This window comes from Rhamphochromis longiceps, linkage group LG8 (assembly GCF_057381845.1).
Source record: "Rhamphochromis longiceps isolate RC_006_pf linkage group LG8, R_longiceps_female_GT1.1, whole genome shotgun sequence".
Lineage (NCBI taxonomy): Eukaryota > Metazoa > Chordata > Actinopteri > Cichliformes > Cichlidae > Rhamphochromis > Rhamphochromis longiceps.
The window spans coordinates 22481000-22507353 of record NC_140564.1 but is presented as its reverse complement, the minus strand read 5'-3'; the positions used below and the strand labels follow the sequence as shown (position 1 = coordinate 22507353).

General features: G+C 39.7%; 3 protein-coding genes across 7 annotated transcripts in view; all 3 read left to right on the top strand.

The window, feature by feature from the left end:
• The first annotated feature begins 135 nt into the window (after positions 1 to 135).
• Positions 136 to 8794, top strand: LOC146663650 (ras-related protein Rab-5C-like). 3 transcript variants are annotated; one of them, XM_085416513.1, is made up of 6 exons: positions 136 to 289; positions 1102 to 1402; positions 2216 to 2367; positions 6956 to 7078; positions 7183 to 7276; positions 7449 to 8794. In XM_085416513.1, the coding sequence occupies exons 2-6, from the start codon at positions 1231 to 1233 to the stop codon at positions 7574 to 7576; spliced, it is 669 nt and encodes a 222-aa protein (XP_085272639.1). In that variant the 5' UTR covers positions 136 to 289; positions 1102 to 1230; the 3' UTR covers positions 7577 to 8794. The 3 variants fall into 3 exon arrangements, with proteins under 3 accessions (XP_085272639.1, XP_085272641.1, XP_085272640.1); XM_085416515.1 differs by having other exon boundaries at positions 142 to 289; positions 1207 to 1402; XM_085416514.1 differs by having other exon boundaries at positions 143 to 260.
• Positions 8795 to 13741: 4947 nt separating this feature from the next.
• LOC146663649 (uncharacterized) lies at positions 13742 to 18661 on the top strand. Its single transcript, XM_085417383.1, has 4 exons — positions 13742 to 13781; positions 13977 to 14481; positions 15456 to 15548; positions 16989 to 18661. Exons 1-4 carry the CDS (start codon positions 13742 to 13744, stop codon positions 17059 to 17061), a joined length of 711 nt encoding a protein of 236 aa, XP_085273509.1. The 3' UTR covers positions 17062 to 18661.
• A 368-nt stretch (positions 18662 to 19029) lies between these two features.
• The window catches only part of LOC146663648 (zinc finger protein 385B-like), an 89443-nt gene continuing 82118 nt past the window's right edge, over positions 19030 to 26354 (top strand). The window contains exon 1 of one of the 3 annotated variants that reach the window (XM_085416508.1): positions 19030 to 19172. In XM_085416508.1, the coding sequence (XP_085272634.1) occupies positions 19130 to 19172 (43 nt within the window). In that variant the 5' untranslated portion in view covers positions 19030 to 19129. The remainder of the gene's footprint in view (positions 19173 to 26354) is intronic. The other 2 variants (XM_085416511.1, XM_085416510.1) reach the window with 2 other exon arrangements.

Genomic DNA, 26354 nt, shown 5'->3' with positions numbered 1-26354 from the left:
CTTCCTCTAAAAGTCATTGCAAGTGTTTCTGTCATTGATCATTTTAAAAATAGTACAGGACTGAGCTAGCTCCTGCTGACGTTCTGCAATCTCCGTATTTGATTGGCTGTGACATCACATCACATGACAAGCGAATCCAGGAAGTATTTTTGTTACTGAAGGCGGAAGCATATATTCCTCAGAAGCTGGAAGTCTTTTAGTGGAACGGGAGAAAACGCTGTTAACGAGAAATAACATCGTTATAAGTCACTCTACACACGGTACAGCGAATCTTGTTTTTTCGTTTTCGGTAAGAAACCCAAAACTTCCTGTTAGCTGATTAGCATTATGAACTGATTTGATCGTCGTTAATACAGACGAGCTTTAGCTTCCGAGCTAACTGTCTGACTGATGGTGTTTTTGTCCGTATAGACGGTCAAAGTTAAACGACTAGCGGGTTCACCCGGTGCTTTTGGACTTATAACTACAAATACGCACACTTAAATTGTTTGTTAGTGTCCTGTTGACTACAGAAGCATTTCAGCTTGTTAGACAGCATTAAAAACAGAATGGAGCCATTTCTAGGTTGTTTTAGCTTAACTCGTCAGCTGTTACTAACATGCCAGACTAGGTCTTTCAGGCCGATATCGATATCAGTGTTTGAGAGTTCAAGGCTGTATGTGGTGCCCTTTTCCATTTTATCATTTAAGTGTTTATTTTTTTTAACCAAACAACATTTGCTGCTGCTAACAAATAATTTCAGATAACTGTGGCGGAGACCTGCTCAGCTGTACTTTTAGCAGTTAAAAAAGTGAACAGACTGCATGTAGATCTATGGTTATGAACTTCACATGACAGCGACTGATCTGAATCTTTTGTGTCAGTTCGGTATTGTCTGATAGAAGAGCTGACAGGCTTTATAACGTAATTAATAATAACTTATATGATGGATACTGCGTTGTTTCTACGCTATAATCGGGGATAAACAAACGTTAGTCTAGCAGAGGTATGAAAAAACAAGTGTTATCTACAAGCTAACGTAAAAATCAGTCACTTATAGATATGTATTCCTAAAATGTACCCACAAAAAAGGTTCAGTTTATTTTTCTAAAAATGTTTCAGGCTTGCCTGGATCGCCGCTGTTTTTGTCGCCCCGGAGTGTGATTTCTGACCTCGCTCACAATCGGTGCGTGGACTTCCAACCCTTCTCAAACTCCGAGTATTTAGTTTGTTTCCTAACAGTCTCTGTCAATGGCTGGACGTGGTGGTGGAGGAGCAAACAGGCCTAATGGTGCTGCAGCAGCAAATAAAATCTGCCAGTTCAAGCTGGTCCTGCTGGGGGAGTCAGCGGTGGGGAAGTCGAGCTTAGTGCTGCGCTTTGTCAAAGGGCAGTTCCACGAATTCCAGGAGAGCACCATTGGAGGTGAGAAACACGTTTCTAAATGAAGGAAACTGATTTTGTTTGGAAGCTGTAGGTGTTTCTCTAGGTAGATTATGTTGCTGTCTGCATGTTAAGTGAATATTGTTTGAAATTTAGGAATCTTAGTGCTGTATCAGGTTTGATAACTCACATGGGTAAATGTGCCTTTCATATTCCTCTCAAGTATTCCCAAATGTTAAATGTCATTTAAAAACAAGCATCTGTAGAAGAGCTTTCCTTAAATAACATTGCTGACATTTGGCAAATGTTTCATCAAAATAAAAGCTGTTCACATAAAGAACATGCATTCACTGGTCAGTATGTTAGGCGCATCTTGCTAGTACCAAGTTGGGCCTCGTTTTACCTTCAGAACTGTCTTAGTTCTTCATGGCATAGATTCTACTAGTGCCGAAAACATTACTCTGAGATTTTGGTCCATATTGACATGATAGTATCACACAGGTGATGCATATTTCTCAGCTGCATATGTATGATGCAAACCCCTGTTCAGCCACATCCAGAAGGTGCCCTGTTGAATTCAGATTTGTGACTGTGATGACCATTTAAGTACAGTGAACTGATCGTTGAAGAAACCAGTTTGAGATGATACGAGTCTTGTGATGTGGCGTGTTATCCTACACAGAGGTCATGCACCTATAGATGTGGCATTTAGAATTATATAAATTTGTGCCCAAGCTAATCTGAAGTGATGCAATGCCTCCTAACTTATCTTCAGATCAGATGTGAACAGGATAGTCTTCTAGGAAGATTGAGTGTTTCATTTATTTATTGTTTACGTTTTCATTCTCTCTGCAGCTGCTTTCCTCACTCAGACTGTCTGCCTTGACGACACCACTGTGAAGTTTGAGATCTGGGACACAGCGGGTCAGGAGCGCTACCACAGCCTGGCTCCAATGTACTACAGAGGGGCTCAAGCAGCGATTGTGGTCTATGACATTACCAACACAGTAGGTTTCACCCACAGGGTAACAGTTACAGTATCTCAGAAAACTGAGTACACCCCTCCAATTTTTGTAAATATTTAGTTATATCTTTTCATGGGACAACACTGAAGATATGACACTTTGATACAATGTACAGCTTATACAACAGTGAAAATTTGCTGTCCCCTCTAAATGACTCAACACACAGCCATTATTGCTTAAACCGCTGGCAACAAAAGTGAGTACGCCCCTAAGTGAAAATGTCCAAATTGTGCCCAATTAGCCATTTTCCCTCCCTGGTGTCATGTGACTCATTAGTTTCACAAGGTCTCAGGTGTAAATGGGAAACAGGTTGTTGAATTTGGTGTTATTGTTCTCACACTCTCTCATACTGGTCACTGGAAGTTTATTAGGCACCTCATGGTAAAGAACTGTCTGGGGATCTGAAAAAAAGAATTGTTACTCTACATAAAGATGGCTCAGGCTATAAGAATATTGCCAATAGGGCTGGGCCATATTATACCGTTCACGGTAATACCGGTATAATGTTAGGCAACGATAGGAAAATGAAATATCGCGATAGAATGGGAGTAAAACGCGCATGCGCAGTGCCTTTGTTTTCATACGCACATGGCCGATTGTTGAGTGAAACAGATGAACCAGAATTGGTTTGTAAAAATGGTGCAACTTCCGTGATGTGGAACTGGTTTGGTGTTTGTCCGTCAGATACACGACAAAGCACATTTTTTTGCAGAACATGCAAGCGGGCCGTTGTTATTGTCGTATTTGTCGGACTAAGATGCTCTTAAATCTGGGAGTAATCTGGGTCCTAAACTCCGTATCGTTCAGGTCAAACAACACTGCAGCATCACTTAGAGTTAAAAACTGTCTAAATTCTTTCATCTTTAATAAAACGATCAGCATTGCTGCTTTACCAGGTGTAACTATAAAGTTTAACTTCCAGGCATCCATGAAAACAAAAGTTATTACATTTAACGGAGTTAGAAGTTAGCAGGAAGCTAGCGGAAGTTAGCTCGCTAGTTTCGCTAGTTACCTAAGCATGATATTGCATGTTCTGACTGAGAGATTTCTGAAAAAAATCAAACGTACACCTCTGCTATCACTTCCAACATAAATGAAGACAGGAAACTAAACAGCAGTGACGTTTGTAGGGTTACTGAAGTTGGGCTAGCTGGTATATAATGATGTGCTACGTGATCGCTAGCGACACAGCTATGTTAGCATAACATAAACAGTGAAGCTGGAGGACGAACACTAACACTTTTCCACTTATAAAAGTTAACGTGAAGGTTCTTCATGGTTAGAGACAAATGCAATCGCATGGCAGGATGCTGTAAACGGACCAAACTTCAGTCAGGAGAACAACTGAGATAATCCATCCACAATACGAGGTTAGTCATTAATATACTGCAACAACATGGGAATAGAGCAGCTGCCAGAGAATTCAACATTAATGAATCAATGGTACAGAAGTGGAGGAAGCAAGAAGAATGAGTTTAATAAAGTTTGATTTATCTGACTGCTTTGTTTCGCTTAATGTGCCTTATAATCCTGTGCACCTTATGGTCCGAAAAATACGTACTGCACACTGCAGTTTAATGTTGCAAAGCACCTCTTTTTAACTTCAGTGGATATTATACATGGTTATGCTCAGGATGTGTCAGCCCATTTCTACTGGAAATGCCTTTTGGTTAAACTTTCAGCAAGGAATTTGCATTTGCACTGTTACATTTTTATAAAGCTTTAATGTACATAAAAACCAGCTTCTTGTTTAAGTGAAAATAAATGGAAGGTTGTCTTTTTGCGCTAGTAATGTTGTGGAGTTGTATTTTGTCTCGCATCAATTATATCGTCGGTTATATCGTTATCGCAAATTTTCAAATATATATCGTGATAAATATTTTTGGCCATATCGCCCTGCTCTAATTGCCAACACCCTGAAACTGAGCTGCAGCACGGTGGCCAAGACCATACATCAGTTTAACAGGACAGGTTCCACTCATAACAAACCTCGCCATGGTTGATCAAAGAAGTTGAGTGCACATGCTCAACGTCATACCCAGTGGTCTTTTGAAAATAGATGTACGAGTGCTGCCAGAATTGCTGGAGAAGTTGAAGGCATTAAGGCCTGTCAGTGCTTAGACCATACGCCTCACACTGCATCAAATGGATGTCCTCACAGAAGGAAGCTTCTTCTTCTTCTAAAGATAATGCATAAGAAAGTCGGCAAACAGTTTGCTGAAGACAAGCAGACTAAGGACAAGGATAAGACCAAGATTAAGTTATTTGGTTCAGATTGTGTCAAGGGTGTGTGGCAGCAACCAGGTGAGGAGTACAAAGACAAGTTTGTCTTGCCTACAGTCAAGCATGGTGGATGGTGGTGGGAGTGTCATTGTTTGGGGCTGTATCAGTGCTGCTGGCACTGAGGAACACATAATTGAGGGAACCCTGAATGCCAACATGTACTGTGACATACTGAAGCAGAGCATGATCCCCTCCCTTCAGAAACTATCCCACAGGGCAGGATTCCAACATGATAACAAACCCAAACACACCTCCAAAAACTGAGGGTAAAGCTGCTTGACAGACCTAGCATGTCTCCAGACTTAAACCCTATTGAGCATCTGTGGGGCATCCTCTAATGGAAAGTGGAGGAGCGCAAGGTCTCTAACATCCACCTGCTCCATGATGTCATTATGAAGGAGTGGAAGAGGATTTCCATGGCAACCTGTGAAGCTCTAGTGAACTCCACGCTCAATAGAGTTAAGGCAGTGTTAGTGCCACACAAAATCTTGACACTTTGGGCACAGTTTGGACATTTTCACTTAGGGGTTTACTCATTTTTGTTGCCAGTGGTTTAGGTAATAATGGCAAAAATGTGAGGGGTGTACTCAGTTTCGTGACATACTGTATGATGCTTGCAGATACTGCTTTGTTTAATTCATTTGTTTCATTGTTTTGTTGCTCCCAAAAGTGGAAGAATGCAAAATATGCTGATAATCAGTGATCATTTTTAAAAAATCACTGAAAAAACAGTTACAATTGTTAAGGTGTGTTTTGGCTTTTACTGAAGGATTCAAGATCCTCACTTATTTTTGTTTGGTTTTTTGCAATTAACCTGTAACTATGATTTAGATACAACCTCAGATAAATAGCAAAACATGATACATTCATTTAACTAAAACTAAGCCAAAATGAAAAAGCAATGTGTGGAAAAACTAAGTACATCCTCACTGTTTCCATAGGAATTAAGAGTGTAAATAGCGGCACTTTAGTTGATCATTAGTAAGTGTGAGCACGTCTGTAAAAGCAGGTGCTTTTCAATTTTCTGGTCTGGAGCATTCGGGTGTGTGTTTACAATGCCAAGGAGGAAAGACATCAGCGATGATTTTAAAGGGTCATAATGTCATTTCCAAACAAATTACATTTATTATTCTCAGTAAAACTAATATTCACATGTGGAAAACATTAAACACAGTTTCTAATCTTCCAGCAAATGCACTGAACAAACCACAAGATGTGTGGAACAATGTCCTTTGAATAGATAAAACCAAAGTGGAGATGCTTGTCCATAATGCACAGCACCACTTTTGTGAAAACCAAACACAGCATATCAGCAGAAACGTCTCATACCAAGTGAGAGCACAGGGGTGATTTGGGCTTTTGGCGGCTACAGGAGCTGGACACCTTGCGGTTCTTTATTCAACTATGATCTCATCAGTATACCAAATTATTCTAGAGCAGGGGTCCCCAATCCCAGTCCACGAGGGCCGGCGTTCCTGCAGGTTTTAGGTGTGTCCTTGATCCACCACAGCTGATTTAAATGGATAAATTACCTTCTCAACATGTCTTGAAGTTCTCTAGAGGCCTGATAATGAACTAATCATGTGATTCAGGTGTGTTGACCCAGGGTGAGATCTAAAACCTGCAGGGACACCGTCCCTCGTGGACTGGGATTGGGGACCCCTGTTCTAGAGTCCTATGTGAGGCCATCTTTCTGACAGTTAAAAAAATAGCTAAAATTGGGTCATGGAACAGGACAATGATTCCCAGCACAACAGCAGATCTATAATAATGATGTCTGGAAAAAGAAAAGAACTCAGATGCCTCGATGGCCCAGTCAAAGTCAGGACCTCAACCTCATTGAATGTTGTGGTAGGGGCTTAAAAAGCATTGCATATGCAAAGCAATATAGACTGGGCCAGAATTCCTCCACAGTGATGTGAGAGACTGATAACATCATAGAGAAGATGAGGTGTGCTTAATTTTTTTACACACTGCTTCTGCATTTTAGTTAAATAAATAATAACACGGTGTAACATGTTGTGTGTTGTTTCTCACCTGCAGTTGTATTTACCTAATATTTAAGATTATTTTTACATACATGACAGAGGGTGTGCTTTGACTCAGTGTAAGTTAATTTTAAACATATGCGTGTGTGTGTGTGTTCATGGGCTTGTGGGCTTTTTGAGGTCACATCAGCTATGCTAGTATGAAATTTAAAAAAAGAAAACATGTTTGACCAACATTAAAGATAGCTGTAGTGCTAAATACTTTGGGGAAATGCAAATTAAGTTTGTTGGTTTTTCAGGACACTTTTGATCGTGCGAAAAATTGGGTGAAGGAGCTTCAAAGGCAGGCCAGTCCCAACATAGTGATCGCTCTGGCTGGCAACAAAGCGGACATCGCAAACAAAAGAGCTGTCGAGTTTCAGGTATAAAGATGCATATAGAGGACTTAATATAAGCAAAAAATCTGATATTTAGAGGTTTCATTTGAATTTGTTGATTAACTTTTATATCTAAATCGTGTTCTCAGGAGGCACAAGCCTATGCCGATGACAACAGTCTGCTTTTTATGGAGACCTCAGCCAAGACCGCTATGAATGTCAATGAAATTTTCATGGCTATAGGTAAGTAATGCATTTAGTCACATATTCCAGTTGACCAGTTTGGAATCACAAATTAACCTAACATATGTGATAGATTAAAAAAACAAACCTGTATTGTTTTATTGTCACCTTTTGGTGCTGTTTTGGTGTTTCGTAGCTTTATTTTGAAATATCTGTTCCCCTGTCCCTGTAGCGAAGAAGCTACCAAAGAGCGAGCCCCAGGGTACAGCTGGACAAGGTGGGCGGACAAGGACAGGAGTAGATCTAGAACAAACTAACCCTCAGGGCAGCAGCAGCAGCCGGTGCTGCGGCGGCAACTAAGAAGCAAGAAAAAACGAACTTGGTGAACGAGCCCTGAACATCATTTTAAGGACAGCATGTAGCAAAAAGCCAGAGAGGCAGGAGAGGGCAGAACCACTCGCCACTTCCACACTGAGATTACAGATGAGATTATCTGCATCCCGTTTGATTAAAGGAACTTTTGTAAAGCAAATCATAAGCTAGAGGGAATTCCCAAGATCCCTCACTACTTCTTCTCTGTCTTTCCCTTCTGTGTCTGTCCGCCTCCCTGTTGATCTTTAGCATCTCTCTGATGATCGAATGCTGTTATAAATGATTTTGAAGCATGATGCTGAGGTTGTTGGAATTGTTGGAGTGTGTGTGTGCGCGCGTGTGTTTGTGTGTGTGTGTAGAATATGTATATTTATATATGCACACACGTTTTCTACTCCTGTCATTTGCCTATATTCAGTGGGGGGAAAAAAAAGTACCCAAAAATATTAATCCTTAAATTACAAATGGTAGAGCGATTTAATCTTTTTGTCGTAATGCAGCATAAGCACCTGACATTAGCATGTGTAAGTTATCTTGATAGTGACAGGTGACATTTTGGAGTTAGCAGTTAGCCCTTGTATAAAATCATCTGACCGTGTCCTGACGTTGTCTCTATATGCAGGTTGGTTGGTTAGTTCCCAAGTTAAAGATGGATCTTTTATCTTTGCAAGTTGGCCATCTTTGTGTCCAGAAATTAATATTATCTATTTCTGGAAAGAGGAGATAGAAGACTTTGAAGGTTCTGCTTAACATTTCAGTTTAATGATGTGAGCAGGAAGAGGCAGAACTTGAAGGGTAGATGATTTTGTTTAACTTAATGTTGTTAGGCTGCTCTAACTGCATTTACACTAACAGATCTAATCAGAGTGCAAGCCAAGCACCTCTAAATGTGCCCTGGATTGTCTGATTACATACCAATCACAGTGCATAAAATTACACCTGCATTCCTTATACTTTCCCATCATTAAATTATCTAGTTGCAGATCACATTGTAATGCCAGGTGTAGAGGTGGCTTTGGTTATTCTTAATAGGGAGTTGGGTGAGACTGTTATAATAAAAGCTCAAGACTTTGCTTGCTGAGGGTGGTCGTGATTGGAGAGGCTACACTTCTGAAGAGGCTGTACCATAAATGCAGTTGTTTTCTTGCATTGTTTTATTGCTAACTGTAACACCGGAGAGTTGCTAGCCTTTTTTTTTTTTTTTTTTTAAAGAAATGTGAAATAACTTGTAAATCTGAAATGAAATAAATAACATACAAGATTCACTTTGTTTTGAGTTGTTTTGGAGTGTACTTCTCCCCCACCCCCAAAATACAGACCGGCCAGTAAGTTGTTGTTTTTTGTTTTTTTTCTCCCAATACTTTGTGCCGTGTGACCTGAATAGCACAAGTGGTTAATAAAATGGATCGATTGTGCTGGAGTTACAGTGAAAAGTATTCGCAGCGCTTCACTTGTTCCACATTTGCCTTAATTTTTGTTACATTTATTCCATTTTTGGAATAAGAATGTATTATTTTATCTCAAAACTCCTACACAAAATATATACCATAATAACAAAGTGAAAAAAAAGTTTGACTGAGATCCTTGCAAATGTATTAAAAAGAAAGTTGGTTTGACATAGTTTGGAAAGGCCTATACCTGTCTATATGACCTCCCATAGCAAACAGTGGATATCAGAGCACAACCCAAGACATGAAGTCCAAGGAATTGTCAGTAGACCTCCAAGACAGGATTGTATCAAGGAACAGATTCAGTGGGAAAGGGTACAGAAAAACCTGTGCAGCATTGAAGGTTCCAAAGACCACAAATGCCTCCATCATCTGTAAATCGAAGAAGTTTAAAACAAACAGGACTCTTCCTACATCTGAGTGACTGAGGTAGAAGGGATCAGGGAGGTGATCAACAACAGAGCTCCAGTGTTGCTCTGTGAAGACAGGAGGACCTTCCAGAAGTACAACCAGTTCTGAAGCACTCCACCAATCAGGCCTGTATGGTAAACTAGTGAGATGAAAGAGCACACCTGGGGTTTGCCAAATGGCAGCTGAAGGACTCTCAGACCATGAGAAACAACATTCTCTGGTCGGTTGAAACAAAGATTGAACTCTTTGACCTGAATCCCAAGCGTCATGTCTGGAAGAAACCAGGCACAGCTCATCCATTGGCCAATACTTTCCCTACAGTGAAGCGGGGTGGTGGAAGCATCATCTTGTGGGATGTTCTTCGCCAGCAGGAAGCGGTAGATGAGTCAGAGTTGAGGGAAAGATAAATGCAGCAATGCACAAAGACATCCTTGATGATAACCTGCCACACAGACCGGACCTTGAACTAGGGTGATTGTTCAACTTCCTACATGACACTGACCCTAAGCAAGCAGCCAAGATAACAAAGGAGTGGCTTCGCAACCACTCTGTCAATGTCCTTGAGTGGAGTGGAGTGCCCACTCTGGGTCAGAGACCAGTTACTGACCCAAGTGGAAGAGTTTAAGTATCTAGGTCTTGTTCATGAGTGAGGGGAGAAGGGAGGAGGAGATTGACAGACAGATTGGTACAGCATCTGCAGTGATGCAGATGCTGTACTTGTCCATCGTGGTGAAGAGAGAGCTGAGCGTAAAAGTGAAGCTCTCAATTTACCGGTCAATCTACATCCCTACCCTCACCAATGGTCACGAGCTTTGGGTAGTGACCAAAAGAACGAGATCGCAGATACAAGCAACAGAAAGGCGCTTTCTCAGAAGGCTGGCTGGCCTCTCCCTTAGAAATAGGTTGAGGGGTTTGGACAACCGGTAGGGGCTCAGAGTGGAGCTGCTGCTCCTCCACATCCCAAGTAGTTGAGAGGGTTTTGGGCATCTGACAAGGATGCCTCCTGGGTGAGGTGTCCTAGCCATGTCCCACCAGGAGGACGCCCCGGGGCAGAGCCAGAACACAGTGGAAGGATTATATTTCTCGACTGGCCTGGGAATGCAGGTGGACACGGAGAGGGAGATCTGGGCTTGTTTGATCTGGGCTTGTTTGCTTAGTCTGCTGCCCCTGTGACCTGGCCCTGGATAGGCAGAAGAAACTGGATTGTTTTTTATTTTTAACAAATTTACAAGAATCTCAAGCAAACTTTTTCTGTTTTTTAATTATGGGGTATTGTATGTAGAATTTCAAGGTGAAACATTTATTTAATCCACTTTGGAATAAGGTTTTAAAAAAGCATATGCAGTATACTTTTTCAAAACAAATATAAAAACCTCCTCATGGGCCACATTTTGCAATGCAAAGAGAGTTTTAAAAATGATTAGAAGTCTAAAAAATACACCTGTAAAAACTTCACCACAGACATGGCATAGTAAAGATTTCTGAACACTAGATGGCAGCATTGCACTTAAAAAAAAGCTAAACTATCTTTAAACAATCAGAATTAAAGAACTATTGTTAAAATCGATTCAATATTAACGTAATATTTCTTGCAGAGCTACTAAGTTTACATGAAGGAAAGGATGAACTCTCACCTGCTGTTCACAAGGTGAAGAAATTTGCCATTGTCTGCATTTGTCTGCATATTATACAGTATATATATCGGCCATGCAAAAAGCCATTAATGGCAAAGTGAGGAAAAGTCTGTCCTGCAGAGGAAGGGCACAGTATTGGTCTGCTTTAGCTGTGTTCACCTCTTTACTCCACAGCTACTTCAAAGCTTTGGGTTAATGCTGCAGTTCACTTTGTTGTTATGATTTCTGCCCTTTAACAGGGGGTGCCTAGTGCTCTTTGAGGTTTTAAAACTATTAGCAAAATATAGATGCAGTAAATGGAACAAGCAGGTCAGAACATATGACACATATGACACTCTGATAAAATAAATTTTTTTGTTATTTTTATTTTATCCCAAAAAAGTACTGTCATAGTCTAGAGCCAATATGTACTAAAGCATTGACTGAAATGTTGTGTTCAGTTGCTGTCAGCTGAGCACAACACAGATTTTTTGTTTTTGTTTTTTTAGCTGTAGAGTTTTGATTCTTGAATTCGAAGCTTTTATTTTGATAGGACAGTAGAAAGGAAAATCGGGGGAGAGTGAGGATGTTGTGAGATATTGTTCTGACGCAAGTCAGAGCAATATCTCATGCTGGGTCAAAGGCCAAATCAGTATAATTGAGTTTTAAAATGACTTTTTTAAATGGACAATGTAGGGGACTGTCTAGCATGCAAAGGTAACTCAGACAGTATTGCAGGGGTAAAGCAGCTCAGAGGTAAGGTGGGGTAAGATCATTTCAGGATTTAAAAACAACAAGTGAAGCCAGAATAGGTGTATAATTATAATAAAATGCATCCTTTATCAGGTAAATATTTTGAGGGCACTGGCTAGCAGGTGACTTTGTTGGTTTGTAGCTAATTATCTATTATTAAAATATATTTTAATAATTCCTGCATTTTTTCTGCTGTCACCTTTTCAGTTTTTCTAATTATCTTCTAAATATCCTTCTGTCAGCACAGAAATTGTGACGATGGCATCTTTGTTGTCCTCTCACACAACGTTAAACTACAGCTATGTAAAGAATTGTATTGTAAAGTGTCTTTTTTGTTCCCTGACCTGCTATTGTGGTTTTGATGCCAGTGAGAACCTTACATAAAATGTACTTTCAAGCTCGTGTGCACACACACACACGCAGTCGTGCACTCGCCTCAGCATTTCTGCCAAAAGCAGGCGTCTGCTCTGTTCACAGTAAATGATTTCTCATTTGTTGAGCTGTCAGTCAAGATGTGTCTGTCAAAAAAGAAACTAATTTCATGCTCGGCCTCTGTGAATCATAATGGCCTGAGAGCCGGGCTGAAATTGACTGTGTTTATAGGAGGAGATTCACAGAATAAAGGAAATGTGCCCTGAAAATAAATTCCCCCCCCCCCCCCCTCGTATCTGTTATGTTTGCACAACAAATGAAAACAGGTAATGTGTCCAAAAAGGTGTGGTTGTCATAACAACATTTTTTGGTAGGTTTCCCCCCCCCCCCCCCTTTTTTTTTTTAAATAATAAAAAAAAAACAGTGCCCCAAATCTATAGCAGAGCCCAGCTTAAAAAATACAGAAAACATTCACTCTGATGGATCCCCTCTATCTCCGTGGACAGAGAGAAATGTCATTAAATACCAAGGGCACGGGGATGTGGTATCTGGACTGCATTCTGTGGTGAGGTTTGAGATTTTAGGTGATAGCGATAGTGCGTGTGATGTGCTACAATAATTGTGTCTTATCTAAAATGGAGCATCTAGCTGTGTTGCCACTGGAAAGGATGCTAGTGAGGAGATGACTTAGGAAAGCACAGAAAATGCCCTATAATAGGGTGATTTTTAAATGATCTTTGTGTTGCATTATTTAACATGCTGAACATTCACATTTTCTCAGTAACACCCATGTATTTTTAGATTACTGCTTTCAAAGTATAAATACAACAATTTCAGTTGGGCATTTGATTCCTTATCAGCTAGGAGCTGTGTCTCCCCAATGGTTCCCAACCAAAAAGTAAAGTGTAAATGTAAAGTGCCTTATTTCTTTGTATGTCTAAAACAATCAAGATATACAGTGGTATTTTGTGAGTTCAGGCTGGTGGTTTAGATTGATTTTGTTCCATTTGGATAGAAGCAGGTTAGCTGTTTCACCCTGGTTGTAGTCATTATGCTAAGCTTTGCTAATGGCATGCTGGCTGTAGCTTCAGCCAAGGGACGACCTCCAGGGCTGAAAAATGAAGCCAGTGTGGGAGTGAAAAATCTGAAACTTCCTCTAATGGCCACTTCTCTGCTGGAGTAAGTCCTCATAGAGTCCAGTGTTAAAATGCCCAGCATTACAATGTAAAAAATAAGAATAAAATAAAAACAATTCTGGACAGTGTGGAATTTTTATATTACTCAAGCATTCAAATGGGCTTTAAGAGACCTAAATTTATAGTGGTTAGTTCAGGGCGTTTACATGGCACATGGGTAAAATTTTATAATCTAAAACAGCATAAAGCAGGAGTGGGCAATTAACTACCTAAATAAATAAATAAACTGTAAAAATAAATGTACATGCTTTTGAAAATGCATCTCAAACTTCAATGCTAGTATATCTTTGGTGGCTAGCGTGTTGAGCCGCCATTGTGGTTACAAAAAAGGGGGGAAAGAGTCAGTTGGAGTGAACGGAGATGAGGGGACTCTTCCGTTCAATGGTTCTGGCTATGACAAGCAAGAATTAACTTTCCTTTTAAGTTAACAGTAAATTATGACTTGCTAACCGTCGTGGTGGGCCTGATCTCTGATAACAATGAGACGGCCTACCTGAAGGAGATTAGGAATCTGGAGAACTGGTGCCAGAGGAACAACCTCCTTCTAAACGTTAGTAAGACAAAGGAGCTGATAGTGGACTTCAGCACTAAGCAGGAGAGGAACTACCAGACCCCGTCATCAACGAGTGCCCAGTGGAGAGAGTGGACAGCTTCAAATACCTCGGAGTTCACATCACGCAGGACCTGTCATGGTCCTGTCACATCAACACCGTGGTGAAAAAGGCCCGTCAGCGTCTCTACCACCTCAGACGCTTGAGAGACTTCCAACTGCCCTCCAAGGTGCTCAGGAACTTTTATTCGTGCACCATAGAGAGCATCCTGGCGGGAAACATCTTAACCTGGTTTGGGAACAGCACCATGCAGGACAGACGAGCTCTACAGAGGGTTGTGCGGTCAGCTGAGCGCACCATCCGCTCCGAGCTCCCTGACCTGCACTCAATCTACAGCAGGCGGTGCTGGACCAAAGCCAGGAAGATCGTGAAGGACCTCAGCCATCCCAACAACAGACTGTTCTCTCTGTTGAGGTCAGGAAAGCGATTCCGCTCCCTGAAGACCAACACAGAGAGACTGAGGAGGAGCTTCTTCCCGCAGGCAATACGGTCTCTCAATCACACCACCACACAGTACTGACCCACACATATAGTTCTTACACACACACTGGACATTCTGGACATTGTTTTCACTTCATCACTTAAATCACTTTAAGCATATTTGCACTGCACAAGACATAATGTCGATTGCACAACACTGGTCACTATATTCTTCATTTCCAGTTAATACTTGTACAGCTGCTGTTATTGTGTATATATTTATTTATTTATATTTCTTCATACATTCTTATATAGTTCTATACTGTGTATTGTGTATTTTGTTGTACAGTTATTTTATTTTCAACTTTAATTTATATATTTTATCTTATTCTTTCCCAGTTAAATTTACCCTTCATTCTAATTTGTGTTGTACAGTTATTTCATTTTTAACCTTAATTTATATTTCATTCCTTCCTAGTTAAATTTACCCTTTTTAATTTTTCATATTTATTTCCTATCTTATTCATAGCCTTTTCCTTTTTTTTTTTCTTTAGGTCATGAGCAGTTGTCCAAGCATTTCACTGCATATCGTACTGTGTATGACTGTGTACGTGACAAATAAAATTTGAATTTGAATTGAATTTGAACCAAGCTAGTCCGTAATAGCATTAGCTAACAGCTAATCGATTTTACCTTTTTCTTCAAATATGGTCTTAAATAGGCTACTAAAAAAATAATAATAATAATCTTGAAATCAATGGATGACATCACTTATCTAAATTGGATATATATGGTTAAATAGCCTTAATAGTAATTATTTCCTTTTAATAGATCATCCTCACAATTCTCCAGGGATCAGGAGGACAAAGGAAGACGGTATAAAAACATATTGATGCACATATTCTTGGTTCACATTTCTATACCGAGACCTTCAAATCTTCACAACATTGTCTGTGGTGTTTCCATTAACCATGAAATCAACATACTAACTTTTGTATTACTCCAGCAGTGAATATCTTGTCTTCTCTTTTGCACTCCTTCAGTAAATCATCACCATCAAGACTCAAGTGGACTTCAAGGCAGTGTGTACAAGAAAAAACGGTCACAAGTCGCAGCCACATGCAGTCATCGGGTGGGTAAGATTTGCTCCTCTTACCCAGAATGCACCCTGATCTAATTTTTGATTGGACTCTTTTCTAAAAGGATTTCACCATCTTTCATTCTCAGTTTAAATGCTCCAATCTCTCCCTGAAAATGTTTATGTATGATGTGGGAGAGGAGTGAAGCCATGCCTATTAAATTAGCACTGGGACATACATGTCTTTAATGCCTAGATAGGAGGTTTTCAAAGTAAAAGAAGAAAATACAGTAAGTCAAAGTCAAAGAAATGCTTATAATCAAGTGAACTAAATTAATTTCTTCTGATATACATTTTTTTTAAAGTAAATATATACTGCATGTGAAGTAGCTTTACACTGAAGCCAAGTTTGAAATGACCAGCTTAAGCCTAAATCTCCAAAATAAATAAATAAATAAATAAAAAGATTAAGATAAGATTTTAAATGAATAGAGCAAAAACCACAAGGAGGAATTGTACATAATAATTCTAAGTTTGGATAATATTGGCTACCCTCCAGCTCAAAGTAAACTCAATACCCACTCTCCTTCCTTTTGTGGGTCATAGTTTTACACACACACCCCAGCACACATTCAAATAGGCCATTAATCTATTTGAAAGCGTGATGGATCCTTTCATACTTTTGTAAGATATCAGCAGTGACGATCTCATAAAAAGTCATTTAAGAAGACTCATGTCTTTTTCATTTGTCTCACATTTGTCACATAGTTTACATTTATAGCTGGCTTCAGGCCAACAGCTGACATGAATTCATGTTTGAATTCATATTTTCAGTAAGTCACATGCAAAGACAAAAAAAAAAAAATCACTTACATGGTTGGAAAAATGATCAAAACGCTACTTGCTGCAGCTGCAGCATTGGATTAATAACTAGACCTGCTGAGTGTCAAATTGAGTCAGAGGGTGGATATTGTTGTCACGCTCAAATACTCCTCACCGCTGAGGGTTACACTGTGAACTGCAGCCTTTATGTGACTCGAGCCTTCACAATGATGCCATTCTTTTCAATCGCATTTTCCCTCCCATCTTTTTTAAACCAACTACTCACGTCTGTCAATTCCAATATTTCAATGAGACTTTAAAGTCAAAAGTCAAAGTCGAGTTTTTCTTTTTAAACGCATTGCCATGGTGACCAGGTTCAGCCAAAACATGTGGCTGCGACTTGTGGCCGGTTTTTCTCTGTGATTCTGGACGCAGCAGAATAAAAATGTCCTTTAATGAAAGCACTCAAGATAATGATGGAGCTGAGCACTGGCATTAACTTTGATGCTGGGAGCATGTTGATTGGGCTTGAGCTTCATGGAAATCGAGGACCTGAATATAACTTTCTTGTAATCCAACAGGCTGTGTATTGTTTTCCTTTGTATTTGCACGCAGATATGAAGACACGAGAAGCATGATATCTTACACCCTTGTTTCTGCGTCTATGTGCATCAAGCACATGTGCTTCTTTATTTTTAGAGCGGCTGACTTGCGCTGGGGTCAAGCAGGGTGTCAAAGGACTTCAGTGAGAAGGACATACCTTGAACATGCATCCATCACCCTCCAGCTGACAGCTGATCCGAACGCACACAGCGAGGACGGCCACAGCGCACGAAGGCATGTGCCTGTGTCACTATATGCTCAAATTCATCTGCAGGGATCTGCTTTTGAACAAAGCCCAACTATGTTAATGAAAGGGTCTACAGGGGGAAAGATTGGGGGATGATGCCTGATGATAGGCCCTGCTGCACACAGAGGTAGTGATGATTTGACATGTCAGAGGGTTACAAGATTTTCCTTTGACCTCTCAAACATTTAATCTTATTATAAGTGGCCATTATGTGGAAGCAGGTTTTTTAATAGAAGTGTTTATGGAAATACATTATCGTTGTTTCAAGGCTGTAAAAACACCAGCAGGTGTCTCAGTGTTGCAAAATATGACTTTTCTCTTTTAATTTCATCATACCGAAGCTGCCTTTAGGTAAAATGCACAACATTGAATTGATTTGTCTTTTATGTATGTTGTGCCAAATCACAAAAGCAGTCTTTATGGTAGTTTCTACTGGCATTGGCTTTATACTGTAAGGTAAGAAAACCCCAACAATCAGGAGACCCCATATAAGCAAGCACTTAGCAACTGTGGGAAGGAAAAACTCAATTTTACAGGAAGAAACCCCAGAAGAACCACACTCAGGGAGGTGCAGCCATCTGTTACAACTGGTTGGAGAGTAAGACATACTCATTCATTGCAGCCTTGAACTTTGACCTTCTTTTCTGCTCTACATATAGATGACACAGGCTTGAGGGTTAGCATGATCTCCAAAGTATGCTTGGTTGCATGTTACAAATTTCAATGCAATACAATAGGATATGGTCATGTTTTAACATGCTGCTTTTGAGTGCAGTATATTCGGATATGGTAAATCGTTTTGTGTATTGAAAGTCCATCTTTATTTTAAATGTCCTCAATGATGATATAAGATCTTTTATGAGTGCACTTCTGTATGACAGTCACACCGGCCTCTGTGAAAATAAAACAAATTAACTTGTAAAAGCAATTTGCAATGCAGAAAATACCACACTAATGAGACATTTCATTAGTTTTATTGTCTGCTGTTATTTCCACTTTTATAGAGCAAAGTCTCTGTCACGATTTAAAAGTTACATTTTTGACTACACACTATGATGTAGGCCACATGTATAAGACTATTGTATTTACATTTTATATATAAAGAAGGTGCTTATTCATGTAAATACAATTAATGAACATAACCAACTATTTCTACTACTCTGATATGATTCATAAATCCAACTAAAAGCTCAGGATATGCCCCCTATAAGCTCTTCTCTCTCAGTACACCATTAATCACAACCACTGGACAGGTTACCAGACTTCTGTTAAATAATAAAACAATGCAAATACAGCTGTTGGCCCCAAGTTTTGTTATGTAACTGTATACTGCTATAATGTAAGGGTTGTCTAATTGTCCTATGAAGACACATTAAACATCAAGTGTATAGTGTATTACTATGGTGTACCTTCTCTTATGGTTGTCTGATGTAAGCGTTACAGTTGTGCACATGTATTTGCTGATGTTTATGTTTACATTTGATTTATTCTTGACTTTGTATCTTGTAGGACAACTTGAGGAAAGTTTTTGTTGTGGTTGTGTAAAAAGATGGCTATACTGAGTTTGTTTGAATAAGGCCCTATTAAATAAAATCTGTTATCAGCCAATCAGTTAAGCTAATCAGTCACAGAGTAGAATAAGTAGAAATGTCTGGGGAAAAAAACGCTCTACACTTTCATTGAAATTCTTTGGGTTGCTTCATAAAGTAATAAGAGTATTAACATTTTACATTTCAAACAGTCCCGTGCCACTGCTGCTCCAACCCTGTTTTCACGTCGACTGATTTCATATGGCCCTTTTTTCTTTTCCCTCACATCCTCGCGCGCAGTGATTCGGTATCTCTGTCGCGCAGGCGGCGGTGCCACAGCGCGCGCGCATTACCCTCGTGGTTTTATCTTTTCTGGACTCGGTCGCGGGACTGAAACGCCTGCTGCTGAGCTCGCGCTGTAATCTGTGACAGCTGGAAATGGACAGTAGCGACACAGGAGCTGTGCAACCGTCTTACACAGGTAGGAATGTTGTTTAAATGTTGTATTCCGAGGCTGTTTGTGTGTGAACGTCGCTTTGGACACCTGCGGACTGCGCTTTCATGTCGACTAAATGTTTCTACAGTGTCTTTCTTTTGCGTTTGATAGAAATGCATTTGCTATTTTTTCTATTTAAAATTATAGTAAGTAAGTAAGTAAGTAAGTAGTAGTTAAAACATTCTATATCAATTTAAAAAACATGGATATTTTATTTCTTTTCCTGGTGGATAAGGGTTCCAGTTTTGTGTTTGGTTTGTCGGTGTGTATGAAAAAGTGCTAGTATTTGACAAAAAAAATCATGTTCTAACTTTTAAAATCTGAGTGTTTTGGAGGCACAAATATCACATGTATTAATTGTCGTTGGTTATAGTAGTTGCCTTAGTCATATTTAAGAAGAAATAATATCCTGACACATACCTGGTGGTGTTGATGGAGGTCAGAGGCATACCTGGGTTTGTGAATAAAGTTATTTAAACCCTGGAGCTCAGGGATTTTTTTTTAGGCATTTCGAGTGTCTCAGTGCACATCGCTGAATCCCTGTGTGTGTGTTTCATACCGTAGTTGTGTGTGTGCAGACCCTTAAGGATGTCGGCCACTATTCTGTGGAATAATTTTAACATTAAATGAAGATGTATATGAAAGAAAAAAGAGTCAACCCCATATGCGTCTTTTCTTCCTATGCCCTATGGCTATCCTATATTTGGAGCTAACCCAAATATGCTTTCTCTTTTCAAACTTTTTTCTTTTAGTACTAGCAGGTGTAGTGCAGGTGGTCCTGGCTCAATCATCTTTGAATAAGACTGAACCCCAAATCTAAAATCTCCATCTGTTAGTATATGTGGAGGGGCCAAAAACGCAAATCACTGTGGATGAAAGGTTCTGGAAAATACATGTGTTGTATTGTTTTCCCAAGATGAAAATTGAATTCGCTGATTACTGGCTGTTTTCTCAATCAGTGGACTCATTTTTTCTTGTGTGAAATACAAAAAAAACTAGTTTTCAAAATGCCATTTGCTGTTTTTTGTTTTTCATCCAAAGCATTATCACAAGTGGCGAATATTCATCTGCAGCTGACACCAAAACAGATGATTTTTATTTATTTATTTTTGAGTACTCCCTGTTAAATTTAGGGTCTAATCAAACGATAAACTTGCTGGCTCTATACTGACACGTGTGTGTGCTCATCGTGTCATTTACTGTGTTGAAACCTCAGCTGTGCTGCTTGAGGTTCACTTCAGTCTTCCTATAGATGTGAGCGTCTCACTCCATCATTACCGTGAGTGCGGCCCTGGCGTACTCAGCTGCTGCTCAATTCAAGCAGAGTAGACACACTTAAACACCCAGCACTGGCCACATCATCACGTTCTGCATCCTCTTTCAGTGACCTTGCGCGCCTCCGTCCCCCTCTGCGTCAGCTTCAAACATAAATGGCTCCAAATGACGCTGCATCCCTGCCAAGCTCTGGCGAGGAGATGCTCTTTCCAACTGCATGGAAGCCAGTCATTTTCGCTGTGAACAAAAGGTCCTTGATTCATCAAATCCCACACCTTCTACTGCCCGCTCCCCTGAGTGATGCTGTAATTTTCACTAGCACTCCTCCGGTGTGAGGCTGGTAGAGTTTCTTTTTTTTAAACTTTTTTTTAACACCAAGTGCGATTCTGTTGGGTTCTTAGGTGTGTATACAGCTGGGCCAGACTCGCTCTCTCCAGTCTCAGCATGAAAGCAGTCATTTAGCTAAATTTGTATGTAGGTTAGTTCATCCAGAGACAAACTCAGTGCACATTATGTTAAATATACATGTGGGAAATGGACTGGCAGCAGTTTCTAATGACAAGCAGTACTTACAGTACAGAAAGGCAAAAGGGTAATTGTTATTCGATTTCTTTTAGAAAAGAAGAAAGTCTGAAATTATCATAAGGGTAATTTCAGTAATGAGGAGCAAAGGTAATGAGAAGTTTGGTAAGTTAGCAGCTTTTAAGACAATTCAACATATTATGGTGCAAGGCCTCCCAATGCAAAAGCCATTTGTGGAAGAGGGGAAAAGTGTTTTGCACAATAAATGTGGTAAGCTTGGAGAGAAGAGCTGCTCTTTAATTCACCTTTTGTTTGTCTTATATGATGGTAAACTCAATAATTTGGAGTTTTGGATCTTAATTGCTTAATTGAAATAATAATAAAAAGCTATTAATAAATAATTGAACTCATTATAAGCTAATTTTAACAAAACAACATGTGCAACTAGGGACAAATGCTGCTCTATGAATTTAATAGATGGGGTAAAGATTTTTTAGATTCCCACAGAATCTTCATTTCTTTGGTCTCTACCTGCACTGGCACCTCATCACTAGTGCATGTTTCCCCCTCGCTTCTTCAGGTTCAGATTAGCACCCCGTCTGTATATTCAAACCCAAGAGCATCTACCGAGACACCACATCTCTCACCATCCTGCACGGTGGAGAAAGGTCACATTCACAGATTGCTACCATTCCAAACATTGGTGATGAAGTTGAGTGACCAGCTTATCTCCCTACCCCCTTCTTTAACTTTTTCTCCTACCTCGGAGCTTTCTCTTCTGTACTTTGGCATTTGGCCGGCGCCATCTGTCTCAGTAAAAACCATCAGCTGTGAAATTGAGAATAATCATGTGGAACGAGATTGGGATGGGAGCAGCTTGAGCTCCAGCCCTTAGCTGTCAATGGACTCATGGCTCCTGCTGATAAAGTCCAACAAAGATTGAACACTCATCCACAAATCATTCTTTGTTGATATGTTGGCAATATTGCTTTTCTTTTTTCTTCCCGTTGGTGTGACAGAAGATTTTTTTTAATGCAGGGAGACGCCACTCTCGGGCCTTTAGAGTCAGGGTGGTAAAATGAACAGTGTTTTTCCCTGTGCTGTAAACAGAGATTGATGAGATATCCCATTGGTACTCCTGAATACTATACAGCTGCCATGGGGTGTGGCTTTCCTAATGTGTTTTATGACTAATGGCTTTGACAGCCAACTGACAGGCAGAGCTCGCTGCCTTTATTTGAAGAGCCTCTGGAGCCTGAGAGTTAAAATGCAAATAAAGTAGGAGAAGACACTAGCATCAACATGAAACAGTTCCTCGTACACTCTAATGAAATGCATTAAAGCATATAAAAATGACTGGTGAGTAGCTACAACAGAGGTACTGTCAGAATACGGTGATGTGTAATTCCACAGTCTGGACTGAGAAACATCAGTCATCACAGAATATTTATAGTATAAAGTATGTAGTATAAAGTACATAAAAGAGCTTTTCAGAGAAAAAAAAAGTTAGGAGTATTGTGTTGATATTATTAACATGTCACCAAACTCCTTGTAAGGATAATGCGGTAAGAATATGACTCATAAAACCTTTTTGTTTTAATTAAATTATTTCAGTGCTTCTGACAATTTTTCCCCAATGAAACTAAATAATTAGGGCGTCAGGTCTATTTAAGAAACAAACATGGTTTCTTATTTTGACAATAAACATTAAGATAAAAAAAAAAATCCAAAATAATAACAAACAGACAAAGGTTAAATTGTCAATGCGAGAATTTTAATTTCAAAACATTTCAGCCATAGACAGTATAAATATGGATTACATCATTCACTGATTGTGGAGTGAGCATTCTGAAGCCTCAGCGTTAGCATGTTGACTATTTCAAGTTGTCAGCTATTGCTAACTAGTGTAGCTGGCAGGCTGCGGTCATAACTGACTGCATGGGTGCAATGCAGGGAGGTGTTGTGTGAAGCTGTGTGTCAACTGGAGGACAAGAAGACAGGACTGTTGGTATCAATACTACTGTAAGTCAATACCTAATGAGATAGTATTTTTTTTATTGCTACCAATTATTACCAATTGCTATCACAGTAACAAGTTTTTTAGCCTACTCTGTACATTGTCCAAATCTTGTAAAATATTTAAATAAACAAACAGAACCTTATTATTAGTCTAATTAAATAAGTAATTAATAAAAAGTAGGATACAATGTCACCATTACATTATGCTTTTGTTCAGAAGAGGTGCAAATAATGATTGGTTTTGTTAATAATCTTTTCAGATTTTCTCAGTAACGCTTAGAAAATAAAAAAAATTTGAAAAACTATTAATAATAACGAAATTAAACAACTGTTTTTTTAAAGCAGTTTTTTCTGTGAACTACATCTTAAGGATGTTTATAATTAAAGGGAGTATACATCAAATTGAAAGGTGAGTATTGTAGTAACATCATATAGTTTTTGCTGCTTTTGTTTGGAATTGCTTAAGAAAATTTAAACGGGGAGTACTAATGTGGAGAAAAGCGCTGTATGCAGTCCACATTGCCAAAGCCACAACACTATAGTCTATCAGCTGTGTGGCAGCCATTTTCTGCCCTGGATTTCATTGTTGCAGCGGCTGCTTGTGGTGTTAACACACATTCTCCCTGCAGATGTCCAATAGCAGCATGAAAAAAGACTGCAAATGTTTAAACAAAACACTTCTGTCTTCATTCGGTGTGACTAATCGCATAGAAAAAAAACCCTCTGTGAAGCATCGGTAATAATTTGAAATGGACTGTCGCTGAAATGACTAACCACAGTTATCGTCAAAACGAAGCTTCCACTAGCAAATTGCAGGTGCAGTCTACACCTTATCACAATAGACTCACAATAGATTGCTCTTCCCAACCCCCAACCCCCCTCCCATCCGAGCCTGCTTTTCCTCAGACCCTCCGAAATGGATTTCTGCTTAAATCTCCCATCAAAGACGTAATGGCTCTTTGGCTGTGTCATTACAAATCAGATGACAGTCTCCTTCACAGACTGGCAGCTTAAACCTGCCTCTGGACTGATAACAGTGATCTTTATTTGGCTGCTCAGAGGTGAAGACAGGGCAGAGCCACCTCCCCGATTGTCGAGCGAACCCCATAACAAATTTCTATCTGGGTGAAAATGCAGTCCTTCAGAGCTTGTACAAAATGTCAAAACACCCACAAATGATCGATAGAAGGCACATTATGACAACAAGGTGGTCAATACTCTTGTGATAAACTGAAAGCTGAAAAAAGATAAACCCTGTGCTTACGATGAAGTCAAATGGTCGGTACATCTTAAATTGTTTGCAGCTCATATAGAGCATTACCACATGTATACTATGGTATGCATTTTCTTGCATGTGGCTGGATCATCTGCTTCCCTGGTGTTTAAAAAAAATTGAATCGGTCAGAAACATTCACTGAAAAACAAGGTGCAAACTTTCCTCTTTTTCACATGGAGCAGGCTAGTTTTTAACAAAAATGCCTCCTGTCATCATGTCATGTAATCACATGGCAAGGTGTACACAGAAAGTGTGAATAGTGATTTCTTAGCGTCCCCTCCTTGTTTTTGAAAGCAAACACGCTGCTGCCGCAGTGCTTAAAAAATGTTCTTTGAGCAATTTTGCCTCCACATGCACCTTTTATTTCCATTTAAAAACACAAACATGTGTTTCTAGACGCAAACGGAGCCAAATGTTAAACCAGCTCAGATGGATAGTAGCTCCTCGAGTCCCCTTCATCTGGACAGAGGGATGCACAGACATATTAAGGGCTGTGTGGGAAGTTGAATTTTCGCACGGCCCATTACCTCTCCATTCCCCCGTGGCTGCATTGCAGGTACAGATTCAGCACAGCAAGAAGCTGTGTGAAAACGCTTTTCTTTGTGTGTGTGTGTGTGTGTGTGTGTGTGTGTGTGCTTTGTGTATATGTGGGTGTTTACGCCCATATGTGTGTGATGACAGAGAAATTATTCTTCATAATGGGCTGAAGGTCATTCACAAGAAAGACTGGTCTCCATGTTTGAATAATTTTGCACCATTTAATCCATAAAAGGTTACACTTGGTCATGTTGCCGATCGTCACATAAAATTCATCAGGATGTGGCCTTCAGTTGACTTTTTACTAAAACTGTGTGGATTTTGGTTACATTTTATTTATATAATGCTAGATCACAACAAGAGTCAGATTTTTTGCTTTCAGTACCGATATTGGTATAGTCCAGTTTTTAGTGTCATGGTTTAATTCAGAGTTAATAATCTGTTGAATTAACAGTAAATGACAAAAATTTATATTTAATCTAACTGCAGCTAGCTGTGTTATGTTGCAGTTGCAGGTTAGACCTGAGATTTGAAGTTTAAGACAGTGTATTGATTGGGTAGTTTTCAGGTTTACTGGAATTGGCTGTGGCTAAGTTGGCCTGTGGCACACAAATCATTCACAAATATTTTGCAGAGCTAATTCCCAAGGTTCCCAAGTTCCTGCCTGAATTGAATGACAACATGAAACAAACCTTGAGTTTATGTGTTGGTGTGTGTCCTTGTGGGGGAGCACATTTGTTGATGAAATACAAATGTTACTGACTACTCCTACGTGCAGAGCAGTGTCGTTGGTTTGTCTTCTTATACTGTAGTTCTCAGAACTAAACCCCAGTTACCAGTGTGGGAAATTGAACTTAAAGAATAAACATGAAATGCATTTTCTCCTTTTGTGTTTCTTACTTACATCACGTTTTGTGTGTGTGTGTGTCTACGTGTGTGTTTTTGTCACTACACTGTAAGCTGGGATAATTACTAAAGGCACCATCTGACCAAACAGCTTGATTTTAGGTATTGTCATGTCTAAGATTCTCTATAGTTCAGCTCAGAATCGACTACATTTTTGCTGTCATACATTCTCTGCAGTCCCTCTGTGCTGTTTTACTGTATGTGTGTGTGTGTGTGTGTGTGTGTGTGTGTGTGTGTGTGTGGCAGTGAATGGACAGAGCGAAGACAATGTTAGATGAGCTGACAACAAATCGTTATGTTACTGTAAGTGCAATTAAAGCTGCTGATAGTAGTGAAGCTAGTCCTGGCCAGAGCACTTGGAGCCCTCCTGCTGATAATGTTACAGCTGCACCCCCCCTCTTACATGCACAGGGGGACATGACTTGATCCAACACTCCTCCTGGCATTACAAGGCCAATATTGGTAGGGTTAGATGCAAGAGTAAACACTCTGTACAACCTTGTAGCACTCAATCAGACTCAATTTTTATGGTAAATTGAACTGTTTTTTATGGTGCTTTTCTAATCTTACTAACTACTTAGAGTGCTTTTACAATACAAACCACCTTCACTCATACAAACACATTTATAAAG

Coding starts and splice junctions, on each gene's coding strand:
- LOC146663650 (XM_085416513.1), top strand. CDS start 1,231: ATGGCTGGACGTGGTGGTGGAGGAGCAAACAGGCCTAATGGTGCTGCA. Junction 7,079..7,182: donor AAAGAGCTGTCGAGTTTCAG/GTATAAAGATGC, acceptor TCGTGTTCTCAG/GAGGCACAAGCCTATGCCGA. Junction 7,277..7,448: donor TGAAATTTTCATGGCTATAG/GTAAGTAATGCA, acceptor CTGTCCCTGTAG/CGAAGAAGCTACCAAAGAGC.
- LOC146663649 (XM_085417383.1), top strand. CDS start 13,742: ATGAGGGGACTCTTCCGTTCAATGGTTCTGGCTATGACAA. Junction 13,782..13,976: donor AATGGTTCTGGCTATGACAA/GCAAGAATTAAC, acceptor AGCACTAAGCAG/GAGAGGAACTACCAGACCCC. Junction 15,549..16,988: donor CACATGCAGTCATCGGGTGG/GTAAGATTTGCT, acceptor ATGTGCATCAAG/CACATGTGCTTCTTTATTTT.